We start from the raw sequence: 16,017 nt of genomic DNA, 5'->3' as shown, positions 1-16,017 counted from the left end.
GCCCCTGTCATCCCACCTGCCCAGCTCTGTGTGCCCAGCCCCTGCCCCATGCCACCTGCCTGTCACCGTGTCCCCAGCCCCTGCCCCATGCCACCTGCCTGTCACCGTGTCCCCGTTCCCTGCCCCACCCCACCGACCCAGCCCTGTGTCCCCAGCCCCTGCCCCATGGCACCTGCCTGGCTCTGTTCCCCAGGGCTGCCCGTGGGGCTCTCCCCAGCACTGCTGCAGGTGGCTGCTGGAGCATGAGGCACAGTGGGCACAACCATGAGGACACGGTGGGTCCCAGGGCTGGGTGGGCACTGGGTGGTCCCCACACATGGGCAGAGGGTTGAGCATCCCCAGGCAAAGGGAGGAACTCATCCTCCATCCCTGTGCCTGGCACCCGCCGTGCGGGGGACACGCTGCCACAGGCGTCAGCTGGGAGCTGCTGTCCTTCTTCTCCCATTTTCCTTAAAAACCTGAAATCCGGCAGGAAACAGAGCTACCCCCCAGTGGCACAGTCAGCTCCTGCCTTTCACCTGTGAGCTCCACTGCCACACACACCTTCACCACCCAGCACCAACCCAACACGACCTGAAATTAATCCCTGAGACAGAACAGAGCCCATTTTAACAACCAGCACCATCACTGAGTTACACCTCAGCAAGGGTGTGAGCAGAAACCCTGAAAAAGAGACTCCTTGTCTTGGCTTTTTTGTTTTCCCTCCAGCTTACAGGTAATAGCCAGGAATGGGCAAACCCTCTTTTAATGCACTCTTAATAATGCTGTAATTTCCCTTTGCACGGAAAGTTTTCCAAACAGTCAAAGATTCAAAACAAAGCAATGATTGTTCCTATTAGCATTAAATTCTACTCTGGGAGAGAGAATAAATCAAGCAAGGGGATTCAATTCAAAACAGAACTATAAAAAATCCAATAATGATTTTTTAATATTAATAAGAAAAATATATTGTTATGCACCCTTAGCATTTAAACTTCTAATCCAATCAGCGCAAAGTGCAGAGATAAATCACAGCCGCAGAGGAGAAGGGAACAACCATCAAGCAGGCAGCAATAAAATGCTGTCTTACATCCCTGGGACAGACATAGGTTTGACAGTCTCGGAAAAAAAGCCAAAATTTATAAGTCTGTCACTCCACAAGCCTGTGAATCCCTCCCCTGCATCCGGCACACACATTGCACCTGAGGCAGGGAGACCAGGGTGGCCCTGCCAGGATGCAGGGAGGAGATGATGGCCGGTGTCCTGGCTGCCCAGACCTGGTGGCATGGCTGGGCAGAGACGGGCACTTGGCCATCTTCATCCTGCTGGAGCCCACTCCCAGCAGCCAGCAGAGCTCCAGCTGGCTGTGCCCTGGGGTGGGACAGCTCCCAGTGCCCTGCAACCTCTGCAGGAGGCAGCCACTGCTGAAGGAGGCCACGGTATGGTGCTAAGCAGGGCCCTAAGCACAGTCACAGTCCCGGTCTCCCTGGCTGTGCCACCCTCACAGCTGGCACTGGGTGTTTCCAACCCTGCACTATCAAATACAGCCTGGGCAAGCTCCGGGGATGCTCCAAACCTCTCTGTGCCACGGTGTGGTGTCCACTCCCCCAGCACTCACAGGAGCCAGCGGTGTCCCCACAGACCCCATTGCCCACCCCCGTGCGGGGGTGCCGGGCAGCCCTCCCCATCTCCTGGCACTGCACAAAGAGCACCCGCCGGGCTGGGAGATGCCCGCGGCTCTGCCAGGGTCACAGTCCGGGGGTGACCCGGCCGGGCTTCCCACGGCCCAGGCTGTGGCAGGCTCCTGCCGTGCCATCCCGCTGAACTCGTTATGGGTAACGACACCACAATTCACCCTGGCGCGGCACAGCCAGGCTCTGCTCCCTGATTTATTGGCCACGGGGGCCGGCAGCGAGCCGGGACGAGCAGCGAAATGCCACGGAACGCGCTCAGAGAGCCTCAGCTCCCCCTGGATCCCCCCGAACCCCAAAGCTCAGCGACACGCCAGGGGAGGGGAACGCCGAGCCGGCAGCGGGAGCAGCGCAGCACCTGCAGCTGGCGGCCCCAGCCATGCGACAGCCGAGGACAAAAGCCATCGCAGCCATGCGGGGAGTTCCCGGCCGTCTGGCAAACTGCTGACGCCACCCAGCAGGGCGAGAGGGCGTTTGGGGACAGGGGCTGGACACGCTGCTCCTGCTCGGGAGCACCCCGGGGCCTCATTCCCGTCGGCTCCCAGCTGCTGAGAGGCTGGGGAGAGGGGAAAGGATTCATCACAGCTATTACAGCTCCAAAGCTGACACGTTCTGGGGCGTTTCTGCTCCACTTTCCCTTCAGATGGTTTGGGCGGAGGGTTGGGGAGCAGGTGCCAGGCTCATGTCCAGGCTCCCCAGCCTGGCACTGTGTTGGTGCCAGGGACACCCTGTCCCAGGGTAGGAAAGCTGCCCCCAGTGCCCCCCTGGCACTGTGCCATGTATTTTAAAGAAAAAGCCAGGGCTGAGGTGGCCACACATCCTCACCTAGCCTGATAAAAGGCACTGATAGCATCGGGCTCACGGGCTGCTCCAGCCAGGCAGGTCCACAGCCTCAACCCTCCTGTGGGGCACCCAGTGAGGCTGAGGAGGGGGAAACTCGTGTCCTACCACCCCCACACTGCCCTGTCACTCCTGAGTCTGGCTGTAGAGGAGATGCCAGCGATGCCTGGGGCAGCACAGTCACCAGTGCATGTGGGCAGGACTGGAAAGTGCTTGGGGGCCTGGAAAGTGGGCAGTGCCACCACTGAGAGCAGTGCAAGGCTTTCCCACCAGGCTCCCAGCAGGACCTGGCAGCCTGGCACACAGCACCCATCCCCTGCACATTCCTTGGGGACCTCAGCAGCGCCAGGGCTGGGCATGGAGCTGGCACAGCCCCACGAGCACCCGTCTCCTCCACACCCCAGGGCTGGCCGGGCTGCAGCCTCCTCCCAGTCCCGCAGGAGATGATCCAGACTCCCCGGGAGACACGGCGGCTGCCCCGAGGAGGGCGAGGCTGTGGGCAGTGCCAGGGACCAGGATGTGCCTGCCAGGGGTCACTCACAACCTGACCAGAGGTACCCCCATGGGGTGGGAGAGCCAAGGGGGTTTTGGGGAGAGGGGGAGGGATGAACTTTTGAACCCACAGGCAGAAGATCAGTGCATTACCTTAACGCGAGTTAAAAATAAACGTCTCGTCTCTCGAAATGAGCCTGTCTGCAATTACAGCTTGGCATGTCTGCTCCGGAGCGTCCCCGCGCTGGCACCGCGCCAGGTGCCTGCCAACAACCCTTGCCTTTCTTCTCCTCCGTGCCACTGCCTCTTTTATTTTGGGGAGGGGAGGGTGTTTTGTGTGTTTTTGAATTAGTGGGGCTTTTCCCCCCCATCCCAAGAAAATCAAAGGCGGCTGCTCAGTGCCCCAGTTTGGGCTCCCCCCACCCACACAGCCACAGCCTCCAAAAGCTGCCAGTGCAAGTCCCGTTGTGTCCCTAAGGACATCCTGTGCCCCCAAGGTCCCCGAGGACAGGGGGACACTGCCACCAGCCCATGCTCCCAGCAGGGAGGTGCAGAGGTCAGTAGGAGGCAGCCCGAGGTGTTTGAGGATGATCCTCGTGCTGCCCTGGCACACCCGACACACATCCTCCTGCACGGCATGGGCTGAGTGCATGAGGAGCATGGCACAGCCCAGGCACAGGCACAGAACACGCCAGAAACATGCCAGAGAACACGCCAGAGAACACGCCAGAGAACACGCCAGGGAACATGCCAGGGAACATGCCAGGGAACACACCAGGGAACACGCCAGAGAACACGCCAGGGAACACGCCATGGAACATGCCATGGAACACGCCAGGGAACATGCCATGGAACACACCAGGGAACACACCGGGGAAAACGCCAGGGAACACGTGCCCACTGAGACTGCAGGTGCCCGGCAGCACCGCTGCCTGCACCCCCCGGGATGTGCCCAGCCCTGTCAGCACAGGGCATCCGGGTGGAGCCATCCCACTGCCAGCATCCCGGGCTGCCTGGGAAACCTCGGCCCTACAGGCCCCAGGGAGCAGGAGCCGGGCGGCATCGCTGCTGCATCCCTGCCTCACAAAGTGCCACCAAGCCCAGTGGAAAAGCCCAAGAGCCCCCCTGCTCCAAGCCCTGCTGGGCATGGAGGGATGCACGGAGTGGCATGGGGGCCCTGGGGAGGGCAAGAATGAGTCCCTTGTTGACAAAGTGGACACCAGCCACACAGACCCCAATATCACCCCATCCTGCTGCTGACCCCCACCCCACAGGGCAGCAGCAGCCCCAGGGATGGACATGTCCTAGTGGAAATTGTCCCTGCCCATGGCAGGCAGTTGGAAGATGATTTTTCAAGCCCAAACCAGTCTGATTACGATTCTGACACCTCACAGCGGGCAGCAGCTCGGGATGCCCTGGGATGCTGGAGCATCCCTGCTGGGAAGGAAGGAACCAGCCTGCCTTGGGGGGTCCCCGGGCTCCCCGCCCAGCGCCGGGTGCCTCCTCCTCCTCCTCCTCCTCCCCGCCGCGGGTGAAAGCGAGCTTTGTGCCGGGGCTTTCAGTTCCCCTGGCTGGCACCCGGCCAAGGCACCACATAATAATGAACAGATGCTGTCCAAAACGAGCCTCAGCGGCAGACAGGCGAGCCTCCGCTGTCCTTCCGTAACCCAAAGTGCCTTTCACCTCGGCACGGATCACGCACCTTCGCCGGGAGCCGGCGGGAAGCGTCGGGATAATTCAAAGTGAGCCGGGAGCAGGGAGCCCACCGTGCTGGGTGCAGGGGACAGGGGGCAGCTGCCTCCCCACAGACAGGGTCGGGGTGCAGGGGGGTGTCAGGGCGAGGGGAGACCCTGACCCAGCTCCAGAGCATCCCCATGGGAGACCCAAGGACACAGCAGCTGTGAGGCCTGGAATGAACCTCAGGGATGGAGAAGACAGCCGGGGGATGAGGGTCCAACCATGCCCAGACCTTGCTGATGCACGGGGAGGGGACATTCACCCCCTTCCTGTGAATTCCATGCAAGGACCCGGAGGTGACGGGTGTCCAACCCCAGTCCCTAAGCCCCAAGGGCCTCCCACTGCCAGCAGCATCCCAGTGAGGCTCCCACTGGGACGGGAAGCCCGGCCAAGGAGCCGCAGCTCACTCCCAAAACACGCTTGGCCCCACCCAAAGCCTCCCTAAAAAATATTTACAAGGTTTTTCAATTACAAAATCCATTTCCTAGCCCAGGATGCTGGTCCTCCTCCCATCCCAGCACCAGGAAGCAGAGGGAGGGATGCACACAGGGATCCACGGGGGGAAGGATGGTGAGAATGCCAGGCTGCAAGCGCTCTTCTAGTCCACAGGATCTTAACTCTAGTTTATATTCCAGTGGTTATTAAAAATAAAGGGGGAAGTGGGGGGAGGAAGCTAAGAGCAGAGCAAGCTGTTCATTTGGAGCCTTTCCCTGGGGTTTAATAAAGCCCCACTCGCTTCTGTAGTATCATTTTTATGCTATCATAAAGCCGGACCATTTAGCAGGTTTGTGTTACTTCAGCAGTTAGCGCTGCGTGAGAAGCGATTCCAGAAGAAGGGAGAGAGGGGGGAAAAGAAAAAAAAAAAATCAGAAGATGAAAACCTCCAAAAGCAGAGAGAGAAATGAGGTGGGAAGGAAAAAAGGGGATTCCTCAGAGCCACAGCAGCACTGCAGCACATCAGGGGGATGGGCTCCCCCATCCCCGGGAGAAGCTGGGGACAGGAGGGGAGATCCCCACTCTGTGGTACTGAAGGGTCAGAGAGCCCAGCCCAGCATGCAGAGGGACCCTGCCTGTGCTGTGGGAAAGGGTGGGGGGGTCCCCCACACAAGGGGAACCCCAGGGGTGTTGCACCTGTGGGGACAGGAGAGCCAGGCTGGCTTGTCCAGGAGCTGTGTGGAGCTGGAGCAGAGGAGCTGCAGGTGAAGGAGCCGGCAGCTCCCCCTGGCCCTGCATGCTCCTCCAGCGGGCTCTCCCAGCCCAGGGCAGCTCTCGGGGAGCATCGGGCTCTCCCTGCCGCTGGAAAAATCTCCATATATGGCGAGGATGGGATCTGTGACCGAGCTGAGCTGAGCCAAACTGGCCCAAGGGGAGCCCTGACCCACACTCAGCCGGGGTCCTGGGGCCGTGCCCCCCGAGCTGGGTGCTGCCCACACTGCTAAACCCAGCACAAATGAGAGCCAGCCTGATGTGCACCCCCAGAGCCAGGTCACCCTCCCTGTAGCTGCCTCCCACCCCCAGTGGCAGCACCCCCGCCCTCGTGGCACTCAGGCTGCCCTCACGAGGGGAGAGTCCTCCCCATCGGTCCCAGGCGCTGGGCTGGAGCCTCTCCAGCCACGCTGGGCAAGGCTCCAGAGGCACTGTCCCCATCCAAGAGGAGAAGGGCAGGGGGTGGCACCAGTGAGAGAGCCACAGAGCCAGGAGCTGCTCTCTGGAAGGATCCTCGGGGTGCCCAGTGCAAACCCCCCCTTGGCCATAGCTCAGGGGTGCACAGAGCAGCAGGGAGGGGAAGCAGCCGGGTACCCCAAACCCCCAAACCCTCGAGCAGCAATGAGAACATTCACACATCATTTCCACCCCTTTTCCTCCCTAATTCGTTTCCGTTCTGCCCCGAAGGAGGACGGTGGCACTCGGCAGGGGGGTGTCTCTGCACGGCAGCCCCGGCCCCCATGCCAGGCACAGCCGCCACGCTACCAACCCGGCAATGGAAAGGAGGAGGAGGTGGAGGGAGGGCTGGGAAATTAGGGTTTTCAGCGCTGTCAGAGCCGCATCAAACAGGCATCCACCAGCTGATGGCTTGATTGTTATATTTTGGATGTCAAACCGGAGCAAGCAGAACCCTTTAAAATGCATCAGTGCCGCTGCCTTTCTGACGGAGGGTGTTGGTTTCCCATTAACAAGAGGAAAGCGTGAGCTGGAGCAGAAAACTTCAAGCGCTTTGGAATTGATAAAATAACAACTCCCTAATTAAGCAGAACTGTCAGTCAGCGGGCGCCCGCTGCCCTGCATCGGGAAGCAGCAGCAGCAGCTCCTGGTGCACAAGCCCGACAAGCCAGCTCAGCCCGTGGGGGGATGCACTTCCCGAGGATCAGCAGCCAGAGCATCCCCACTGCGCTCTCCATCAGACCCAGGCAGGTCCTGGTGCTGATCCTGAGGCTGGGCATGGCCGGGGGGTTTGGGTTCTGTCCCTCAGTTTATGTCACCATGAATGATGTGGCTGCCCTGTCCCTGGAAGGGACCAAGGGCAGGTTGGATGGGGCTTGGAGCAACCTGGGATAGTGGAAGGTGTCCCTGGCCACTGCAGGGGGTGGAATGAGCTTTAGGGTCCCTTCCCACCCAAGCCATGCCAAGGTTCTATGATTTTATGAAACCACGTGATGCAATGTGCAGCCTGGTGGGGAAGGAGAGGCCTGACCCCAAAATGCAACCCCTGCCAAAAGCCTTCCCTTTCAAGAGACAACTACCAGCCTGGGGCACACATTCCTGACACACACATCAGGCACCACAGCCAGGGGCACGTTCAGCATCCCCACTGCCAGCTGGAGGCAGGCAGGGATCCGGCTGTGAGGGTCCCTCCAGTGCCACAGCAAGGCAGAGAGGGTTTGGAGGAGAGTGGGATTCGAAGTGTTCAAGGCCAGATCAAACACAGCTCTGGGCAACCTGGGATAGTGTAAGGTGTCCCTGCCCATGGCTTTAAGGTCCCTTCCAACGCAAAGCATTCCATGGTCCCACAAAGTCCTGCCTGAGCAGCAGCGATGCCCTTGGGGACGCTGTGCCCTCAGGCAGGCCCCCAGCCCCCTCCATCCTGCTCTGTCCAGCACGGAGAGGCTGTGAAGGAACCAACCAAAGAAGCAGCCAAGACCTCATTCTGACTCTGCCGTGCAATGAAAAGCTGCAGCCCTGCTGTGCTTCTCCAGGCCTGGCGCTGGAGGGAAAACCCTGCCCAGAGCCCTGGGGGCAACCCCAGAACCCAGGGGAGGGGACACCGAGGGGATTCAGAGCAGGGGACAGCCAGGAGGGACCACGGGCTGTGGAGAAGGTGTTTAACCCTTTATATGCTGGTGTGTGAGGAAACCACCACGCAAAGAGGGTCTCTGCTTGTCACTGTGGGCTGTTGGCAGCCCTCACAGCACCAGCCCCAGCTGGGCACTGGGCACTTGCAGCACCACGAGAGGCTCCAGGGCAGCCCGCAGTGCAGGCAGGGTGGGCAGGGCGCTCCACAGGGCAGTCCTCAGCCCAGCTGGGAGGTTCAAATCCTGGTGCAAAGCTGCCAGGAGGGAGCAGCCCCAGCAGTGCAGCCCAGGCAGCAGAGCCACCTGCCCAGAGCCACAGCAGAGGCGCTCCAAGCCAGAGATGGGCCAGGAAAGGGGAGAGAATCGCATGACGGGGGAACACAGAGGAGCCCACCTGAGCAAGCAGCCCCTGAAAATGACCCTGGTGCCCGACAACAGCTGGGCTCTGAGCCTGTGCTCCCCCCTTGCACACCACGCAACGTGAAGCCCCCAGTGACACGTGTGACTGCCTGGGAATCCCTTCACTCTTCATCCCAGCCCCAGGTCCAGAGCTCTGACACATCTCCAGAGCCCATCAGTGCATGTCCCCTGCTGTCCCCATGGCATGCAAACATTGGGAGATCCTTTTTCCCCAGCACGTGCCCAGGGCTGTGCAGATCTCACACCAGGTTTGAGAGGCCCCACACAGGCACCACCTCCTGCCACCTCCAGAGCCCTGACACCCTTCCTGCACCGAGGGCCACCAGCTGTCCTCAGCCCTCATCAGGAGTGGGTGCCCAGCCTCCACACAACAGCAGCTCCCACAGCCGGGATACAGGTGCCATACAGTCCAGCCTTCCTCCCCAAAAGAGCCCCGTTTGCACCCAAGAAGGACCCCCCGAGGTGGGCTGGACCTGGTTGCCCCCGACGGAGCCAGGACACGCGTGCCAGGGCCATTAGGCTGGTGCGGGAGCCCCCGGAGCCTGCTAACACACTAATCACACCGGAGGTGACAGGGCTTAGGGGAGGACTTAAGAGAAACTGGCTCCTTTTTACTGACACCATCTGGACACAGCCGATCTCTTCCCCCTTTTCGGTGCAGAGCCCAGCCAGAGGGGCAGGGGTGACCCCAGACCCAGCACCCTCTGTGCCCTCACCGGTGCTGCCCTGGCCGGTGCCATGGATCCCCAGCTCTGACAGACAGAGAGGGGAACACTGCCCGCGCCAGGGATGCCTAAGGCGCCCTCAGTGCCAGCCGAGCACCGGGAATGCCAGCTCGGAGCCGCGGGGACCCTGTGCTGCCTGCCTGGTCCTCCGGGAGGGGGACGCGGCCCCGGGGAAGGCGGGGGCTTAGACGGCGGGGACGCACCGGGTAAAAGCCAGTCTGGGGACAGCTGTGGGACCAGCCCTGCCTCCGGCTGTCCGGCCACGCCACCGGCACGCGGGGACTGCCACGGCCGGGGTCCCCAGAGGCAGGGCCAGGAGAGCCGTGGCGGTGCGGATATCATTCAGTGTATCGCGGTACTCGGGGATGGCATTCACTGTGTCCCCTCTCACCGGGGACAGCCGCCCACGACCCCGCTGCCCGTCGCCGTCCCTCGCCCTGACCTCCCGGGGGGGCGGCGGCACCGCTCCCAGCCTCAGCCCGAGGCCGGCGGGTGACGCAGGGACAAGCTCCAAAAGCTTACCCCGGCTCCAAAACACAGCACCACGAGGCACCAGCTCTCCCCAAAACTTGACCGAGCCCTTATCGCCCCAGCTGCGAGGACGGCGGGGATCCCCCAAACCTCCCCGCCAGCACCAAGCTCCGGCTGCCCAGGGAGAAACCTCCAAGCTCCGGCACACCTTCAGGAGAGAGCACGAAGTTGCGCTGGGGTTGGGGTCAGGGGGTCAGGTACCTTCCAGCCGGCGGAGCTGTTGCTGTCTCCTTTATCCTTAAAGTAGGGGACGTATCGCACCATCCAGTCGTAGATCTGGGAGAGGGTGAGGCGCTTCTCCGGCGAGCTCTCGATGGCTTTGGTGATGAGGTCGGCGTACGAGAGGTTGCCCCAGGCGTTGCGCCGGGAGGTCTTGGCCTTGCGGAGCTGCCCCACATCCGCGCCGGGGGGCGGCGGGGGAGCGGCGGCGACTCTGCGCTCCACCGGGGCCGCCGCGTTCTCGGCTCCGTCCCCGCCGGCCGCCAGCGCCGGGGTTCCCCCCGCGCCCCCATCTTCCTCCTCCGCCAAGTCGGGGTGGGGGAGAGGCCAAGTGCAGGAGCGGGGACGGCTCTGCGGCTCGAAATCCGGGTCGATCTCCACCTGATGCGCCTGGAGCTTCTCTTCCATGGTCGCCTCCCCGCTGCCACCCCACAGCCCCCCCCGGAGTTACGGGCGGTTTCCACCCGAAAAAAAAAACAAAAACCCAAACACACAACAAAAACCCAAAATCTCGAGAGGGAGAGAAGTGCGAAGGCGGGCTCCCTGCCCGGCTGGAGGGAGAAGGGAAGGAGGAGCCGCTCGGTGCGCGGGTCCTGGCGGGGGGAGCCCCGAGTCCGGGGGAGCCCCGGGTCCGGTGGCTCTAGGAGGCGGCTGTGCCCGGCACCGCGCCGGGAGCGCCGAGCTGGGGGACACGCTGCATGGTCCTCGGCCGCCTCTCCAGTCCGGGCCGAAGCGGGGGGGTGTTTTTTGGTTCGGATTTGGTTTTGGTTTGGTTTTTACCAGCCGCGGAGCTCCGGAGCGGTTCCCGGCTCGGTAGCCAGCGGGGCGGCTGCGGGCGGGCAGGGCGCGGGGGCGGCCGCATCCATCGGGCTGGCGGCGCGGTCAGGCAGCAACAGATGAACCGGAGCGAGCGGCGGCGGGCGGCATCCTCGGCCGGGGACCGGCGGGCTCCGGGGCCGGGCGGCGGGGCACCTAGGCGGGGAGAAGCGGGACGGAGATAGTGGGGAGCCCTCGGCGCGGCGGGCGCAGTCTCCCGCGGGCGGCCCGGCGCTAGGTCCGGCGGCGCGGCGGAGCCATGCTGGCGGGCGGCACGCACCTGACAGCGCCGGCGAGGGCGGCGGCGGGCGGCTCCCGCCCCTACGCCCCCCCGCTCCGCTTCAGCGGCCGCGCACCTGCCCGCCGCCGCCGCCGCCGCCGCGCTGCCGCCACGGCGCGGGCGGGCCACATGCTGGGGCGGCCGCGGCTCGCTCGCTCCCTCCTTCCCTCCCTCCGCCGTGCCCGTTCCCGAATGCGGGCGCCGCCGTGACACAGGGGGAGGGCCCGGAGGGGCGGGGGGAGGGCGGGGGAGGGGAGTGCCCCCACGCCTGGCGGGGCAGCGGCGGGGCGGGACGGAGCGGAGCGGAGAGCCCCGGCACCGCGCCCCGGCACCGCGCTCCCCCCGCCCGGCCCGGGCCGCGACCCCCGCCCGGCCCCGCCGCGGCCCCACGTGCGCCCCGGGCGCCCCCCATTGTTGCCCCGGGCCGCCGCCGCCGCCTCATTGGCTGGAGGGGCCCGGCGGCCACGCCCCCCCGCCCGCTGATTGGATGGGCGCAGGCGGGACGCTCCGCGCGCGGGGGGGATGAATGGGGGGAGCGGCCCCGCCCCTCGGGTGACGTCACGGGTGCCGGCTGCATCCGCGCGTCACCCCGGGCAACGCGGCCGCGCGGCGGGACACGCCCCTTTACTACGGGCCACGCCCCCGCCCGCCTCGGCCGCGCCCCCGCAGCGCCGTCGGGGAGACCCCGGGCGGGCCCCGCCCACCGCCACCAAGCCCCGCCCCCGTGGGGGACGCGCCCCCTTGGTGCTGGCCACGCCCCCCGTGTCGGGGGCGATCGCGACCCCGATGTTGATCGCCACCCCCATCCCAGTCCCGACCCCAGCCCCTCGGGGCCTGTCCTGCCCGCAGCCCGCCGGGCCCGTCAGCCGGTTGCCTCCCCGGTGATGTCCCCACTGGGCATGCCCTGACCGTGGGGTCGGACCCGCGCAGCCCACCCGCCCCGGCAGGGCAGGAGGACAGCGCGATTTCCTCCCACAGCCCGGCACCCACGGGGATGCCAACCCCGCATCGTGCGCCCACCTGCAGCTCTCACCCGGCACCCACTGGGGACACTCCCCTGATCCCTGCCCCCTACATCCACCTCACTGCCTGCGCCCCAACATCCCCCTCCTCACACATCCCTGGGGACACACCCCTGGCACTGGGGACAGAGGTGTCTGCAGCAGCAGCACTGTGTCCCCCACCTTTGTCCCTTCCCCACCACCTCAGGGACCCTCCTGCCTCACCCTGCCCGCTCTGCCCGTCCCCACTGCAGACCTGTCCCTGCCCACCAGCCATGCCTGGGTAACGCTGTCACTGAGTTCCCTGCATCCTTCTGGTCTTTGTCACCCTCGGTGCCACCACTTGTTCCTGTAGCAGCATCTTTCATGCCACAGTCACGTGCAATCCTGTTCCTGCAGCCCCATTCCTGGCCCAAAGGGACAGCCTGAGGTTACCCAAGCAACTGAGGAGCTGATGGTTCCAGCCTGGAAGTGCTCGGCCTGACAGCTCTAATAATATAATAAAGTATAATATAATCTAATAGATACAATATAATATAATAAATATAATACAATATAGAGGCAGGACTTGACAAGTGCTCTGTTTCACAACCTACAGTGACAGTGATGGCTGCAGAGGCTCCAGCTGTCCCTGCAGGCACATCCCAGCAGCTGGGGGCTTGAGGGGGTGTGTTCCCTGCAACTGGGGACCTCCTGGCCGAGCCCCACATCTCCCGGTGTCACTGGTCCAGGGAGGCTGACACCTCAGCACAGACCTGACCCCAAAATCCCCTGGCCCTGAGTGGTGCCTCCCTCCTCCCCAGACCATTTCTCCAGGGATCTGTCCCGAATTTCCCTCGCTGTGGTTCACACCCATGACCTCCTTCCTCTGCCCAAGGGCCCGCTGTTCCCTCCTCTCTCTGCAGCCTTTTGCCCACTTGGAGCCCAGGGATGTTTTTTCCCTCAGTCCTGCCTTTCTCTGACAAAACCCTCCCCCATTTCTCACCCTCTCTCCCAGCCTTGTTTTCCCAGCCCAGCTCCCCAGGGCCGAGCCTTGCAGAGTCCCGGGCTGCACAGCCCTTCCCGTGCTGCTGCGTGGGTGCCTCTCCCTCCCGGTTCCTCCCGCTGCACTTTCCCTCCTCTGCTGCAGCAGGTGCCTCTCCCTGCCCTCACCCAGAGCCACCTCACCGCTTGGGGATGGCACTCAGAGCTCCCTGCCCACGCTGCCAGGTCACCCTGGAGCTTTAGCAGCTCCCAGTGCTGCAGAAACACGCTCTCGTTCACCTGCTGCCTCAGTTTCCCCACCTGCACGGCAGGGCCAGCCCCTCCAGGCAGGCCTGGCTGCCGGTGGGGAAGGTGACAGGCTGGGCAGCTTTGTGGCTCCCCACAACCAAAGCTGCTCCCACTCCGTGGTGCTCCCATCCCTGGCTTGCCCAAGGCTCATCGCTGACCTCCTCGCTCATCCCCTGGATGTGGAGCAGCGCATTCCTGGGGGCAGCTGGCCCCATTCCTGGGTGTGAGGCACACTCAGGGCTGGGACACCCAGAGGGGGATGGTGAATCCTCTGCCCCCAGCACAAACTCGGGGCTGGCTCAGCCCCCCCCTTCCCTGGATAATTATCACTCTGCCTCCTCAGCCATCACCCCGTGGGGACAGACAGGCCAGGGGGCAGAGCTGGGGGCACCAAGCTGCCACCTCTGTCCCCCAGAGCCCAGCATACCCCTGGTCCCAGCTGCCTGATCCCAGATCTCAGGGGCCCACTGGGGAAGCTGGGGCTCTGTGGGGTGAAATTCTACCTGGAATTGCAGAGATCTTTCTGAGTCAATACCCTCCTACCTCTCACCCTGCTTTTCCAGAGGCTGGGATGAGCATGGGCACAGAGGGCCAGGAGAAAAGAGCAGAGCAGAGCTGGCTGGGCAGCAGCAGTGAGGGAGGTGATGGGCAGATGATGCTGCAGGGTCTGGGCACACAAATCCCTAAGATCCTTGGGAATGGCCACAGCCCCAGGCCTGACAGAGCTCAAACATCCTTTGAACAATGCTCTCAGGCACAGGGTGGGATTGGTGAGGTGCAGGGCCAGGAGTTGGACTCAGTGATCCTTGTGGGTTCCCTGTCCATAACTCAGGATATTCTGGGATTCTGTGATCCTTCCCATGCCAGTGCAGCCCTTGCCAGAAGCAATCCCCTGCTCCCTACTTTCCCTGGTGGCTTCCAGCAGCACCTGGACAAAGGTTTCCGCTGGAATGCTGTGCTTCCCCCTCTCTGCCCATCTGCCCCTCTGCCCCCCAGCTCTGGGGCACGAACCAGTTTGCTCCTGATGATGATGAAGCCATTCAACACTATGGCTTGTTGTGTGAAGATCACAACTCAGGAGAGGGAGGGAAGGGGTGACACAGATGTGCCCAGCCTCGGTAAGGTGCCCAGCACCTCCGTGGTGGGAAGAATGAGGCTGAAAGGGAAACAGGAGCTCAGAGGAGATGAAGTGAGCAGATCCAACACATCCTGCCACGTGCTTGTGAGCTGCTCCTTGCCAGTGAGCGTGGCACAAGGAGGGCTGGACCTGCCCTGTCTGTACCCACAGACAGCACTGGAGATGTGCCCACCAGCACTGGTGGCTGCTCCAACACTCCAATGCCTGTGGGCTGGTGGATGCTTCAGCACCTTGGCTGCTTCAAAACCGCTCTGAATGGTCTCAGAATGGTGTGAGCAGGAGGGCTTCCAGCTCCTCAGCATCTGCCACCCCGTGTTAGGATTAGTGTTGGGGTTAAGATCTGGGTTAGGGTTAAGATTGGGGTTAGGGTTAGGGTTAGGAGTCAGAGGGAGCTGCAAGGGCAGAGTCTGGGCAGAGCTGGGTTAGGGGTAGGTTTTAGGGGGGCAGGGGGAGCTGGAAGAGCAGGGTCTGGACAGTGTTGGGGGATCACACCCACCTACTTGAAGGGAGAGTTTCGTGCAATGAGAAGGAGCCAGAGGAGCAGCAGGAGGAGAGATGGAGAGCTGCTGCTCCAGGCATCTCCTCACTCTCCAGATCCCAGGAGGACAGACTGAGCTCCTCCCTCCCCCAGCACCTCTGGGCAGAGCCAAGGCTTTGTGTCCTCCCCTGGTGCTGGTGCTACCTCCCATCGCACCCCACCAGGCCAGCAGGATCTCCATCAGACTGATTCCCACAAAATCCCACGCAGACACCCTCTATCTTTCCCAGCCCCCTACACTGACACCTCAGGGCTGTCCTGAAGCCCCCATCCCCTTCACCATCCCAGCAGCTCCAGGGTGCAGGGCAGACCCCCAACGGGAAGCAGCAGAGCAGTCGTTGGGTGCCTGCAAAGAGCTGGGAGGGGAAGGAAGCACCAAGACAGCAGCGTGCGAGGTGCCTGCTCCTCTTTGGGAGGCAGAGCAGCACGTGCAGCACGTCTTGTGAAATGAAAATCCCCCCAAATGCTAATTTGGGGCCTCAGAAACGCCACGTGTGACGTTCCCGCGCCGCTCCCTCCGCGGGATGTCGTGGCGCGAGGAGAGCTCAAGCGGCGCCTATTAAAAAGTACTTTCACGGAACATAAAGTGGAAGTTAAGTGAAGGAAATGATAAAGTCAAAATGAAATATTTTTTTACTTTCCTGAAATGAACTCCGTGTTTTGACATGATCGGAATAAACATTTTGACACTGCTGAAACAAGAAAGTCAAAGTGATTCCGCGAGGCTTCTTCCTGCGAAAATGGCAGCGAGATCGACAAGCTCCCAGAGAAAGATTTGATTCCAACAAACCCCTGTTTTCTGATGGAAAACCATTCCAGGGAGCCCTTCAGGTGAGACCAGCACCTGCCTCACTCCCCAGAGCAGTGACAGGGAAGGCAATCTGCCTTTATCCTGCTGGGAAAGAGAGGGGGGGCTGCACCTCAGGGCTGGATTCTCCACTGATCTCCACTGATGCTGGACCCTCAGTCCATGCACGAGGCACAGCAGCAGCAGGGTTTGTCCCCTCTTCATGGACATGCTCAAGGTCACATCGTGTCAAACCAAGGG

General features: G+C 62.6%; 1 protein-coding gene across 1 annotated transcript in view; it reads right to left on the bottom strand.

The window, feature by feature from the left end:
* Positions 1 to 10,347, bottom strand: part of FOXO6 (forkhead box O6) — a 35,798-nt gene extending 25,451 nt beyond the window's left edge. The window contains exon 1 of the mRNA XM_063419191.1: positions 9,907 to 10,347. Within this exon, the coding sequence (XP_063275261.1) occupies positions 9,907 to 10,332 (426 nt within the window). The 5' untranslated portion in view covers positions 10,333 to 10,347. The remainder of the gene's footprint in view (positions 1 to 9,906) is intronic.
* Positions 10,348 to 16,017: the final 5,670 nt, after the last annotated feature.

Source organism: Prinia subflava, chromosome 24 (genome assembly GCF_021018805.1).
Source record: "Prinia subflava isolate CZ2003 ecotype Zambia chromosome 24, Cam_Psub_1.2, whole genome shotgun sequence".
NCBI classification, from domain to species: Eukaryota; Metazoa; Chordata; class Aves; order Passeriformes; family Cisticolidae; genus Prinia; species Prinia subflava.
The sequence above is the reverse complement of the archived record's forward strand: the minus strand, read 5'-3'. Positions and strand labels throughout refer to the sequence as shown.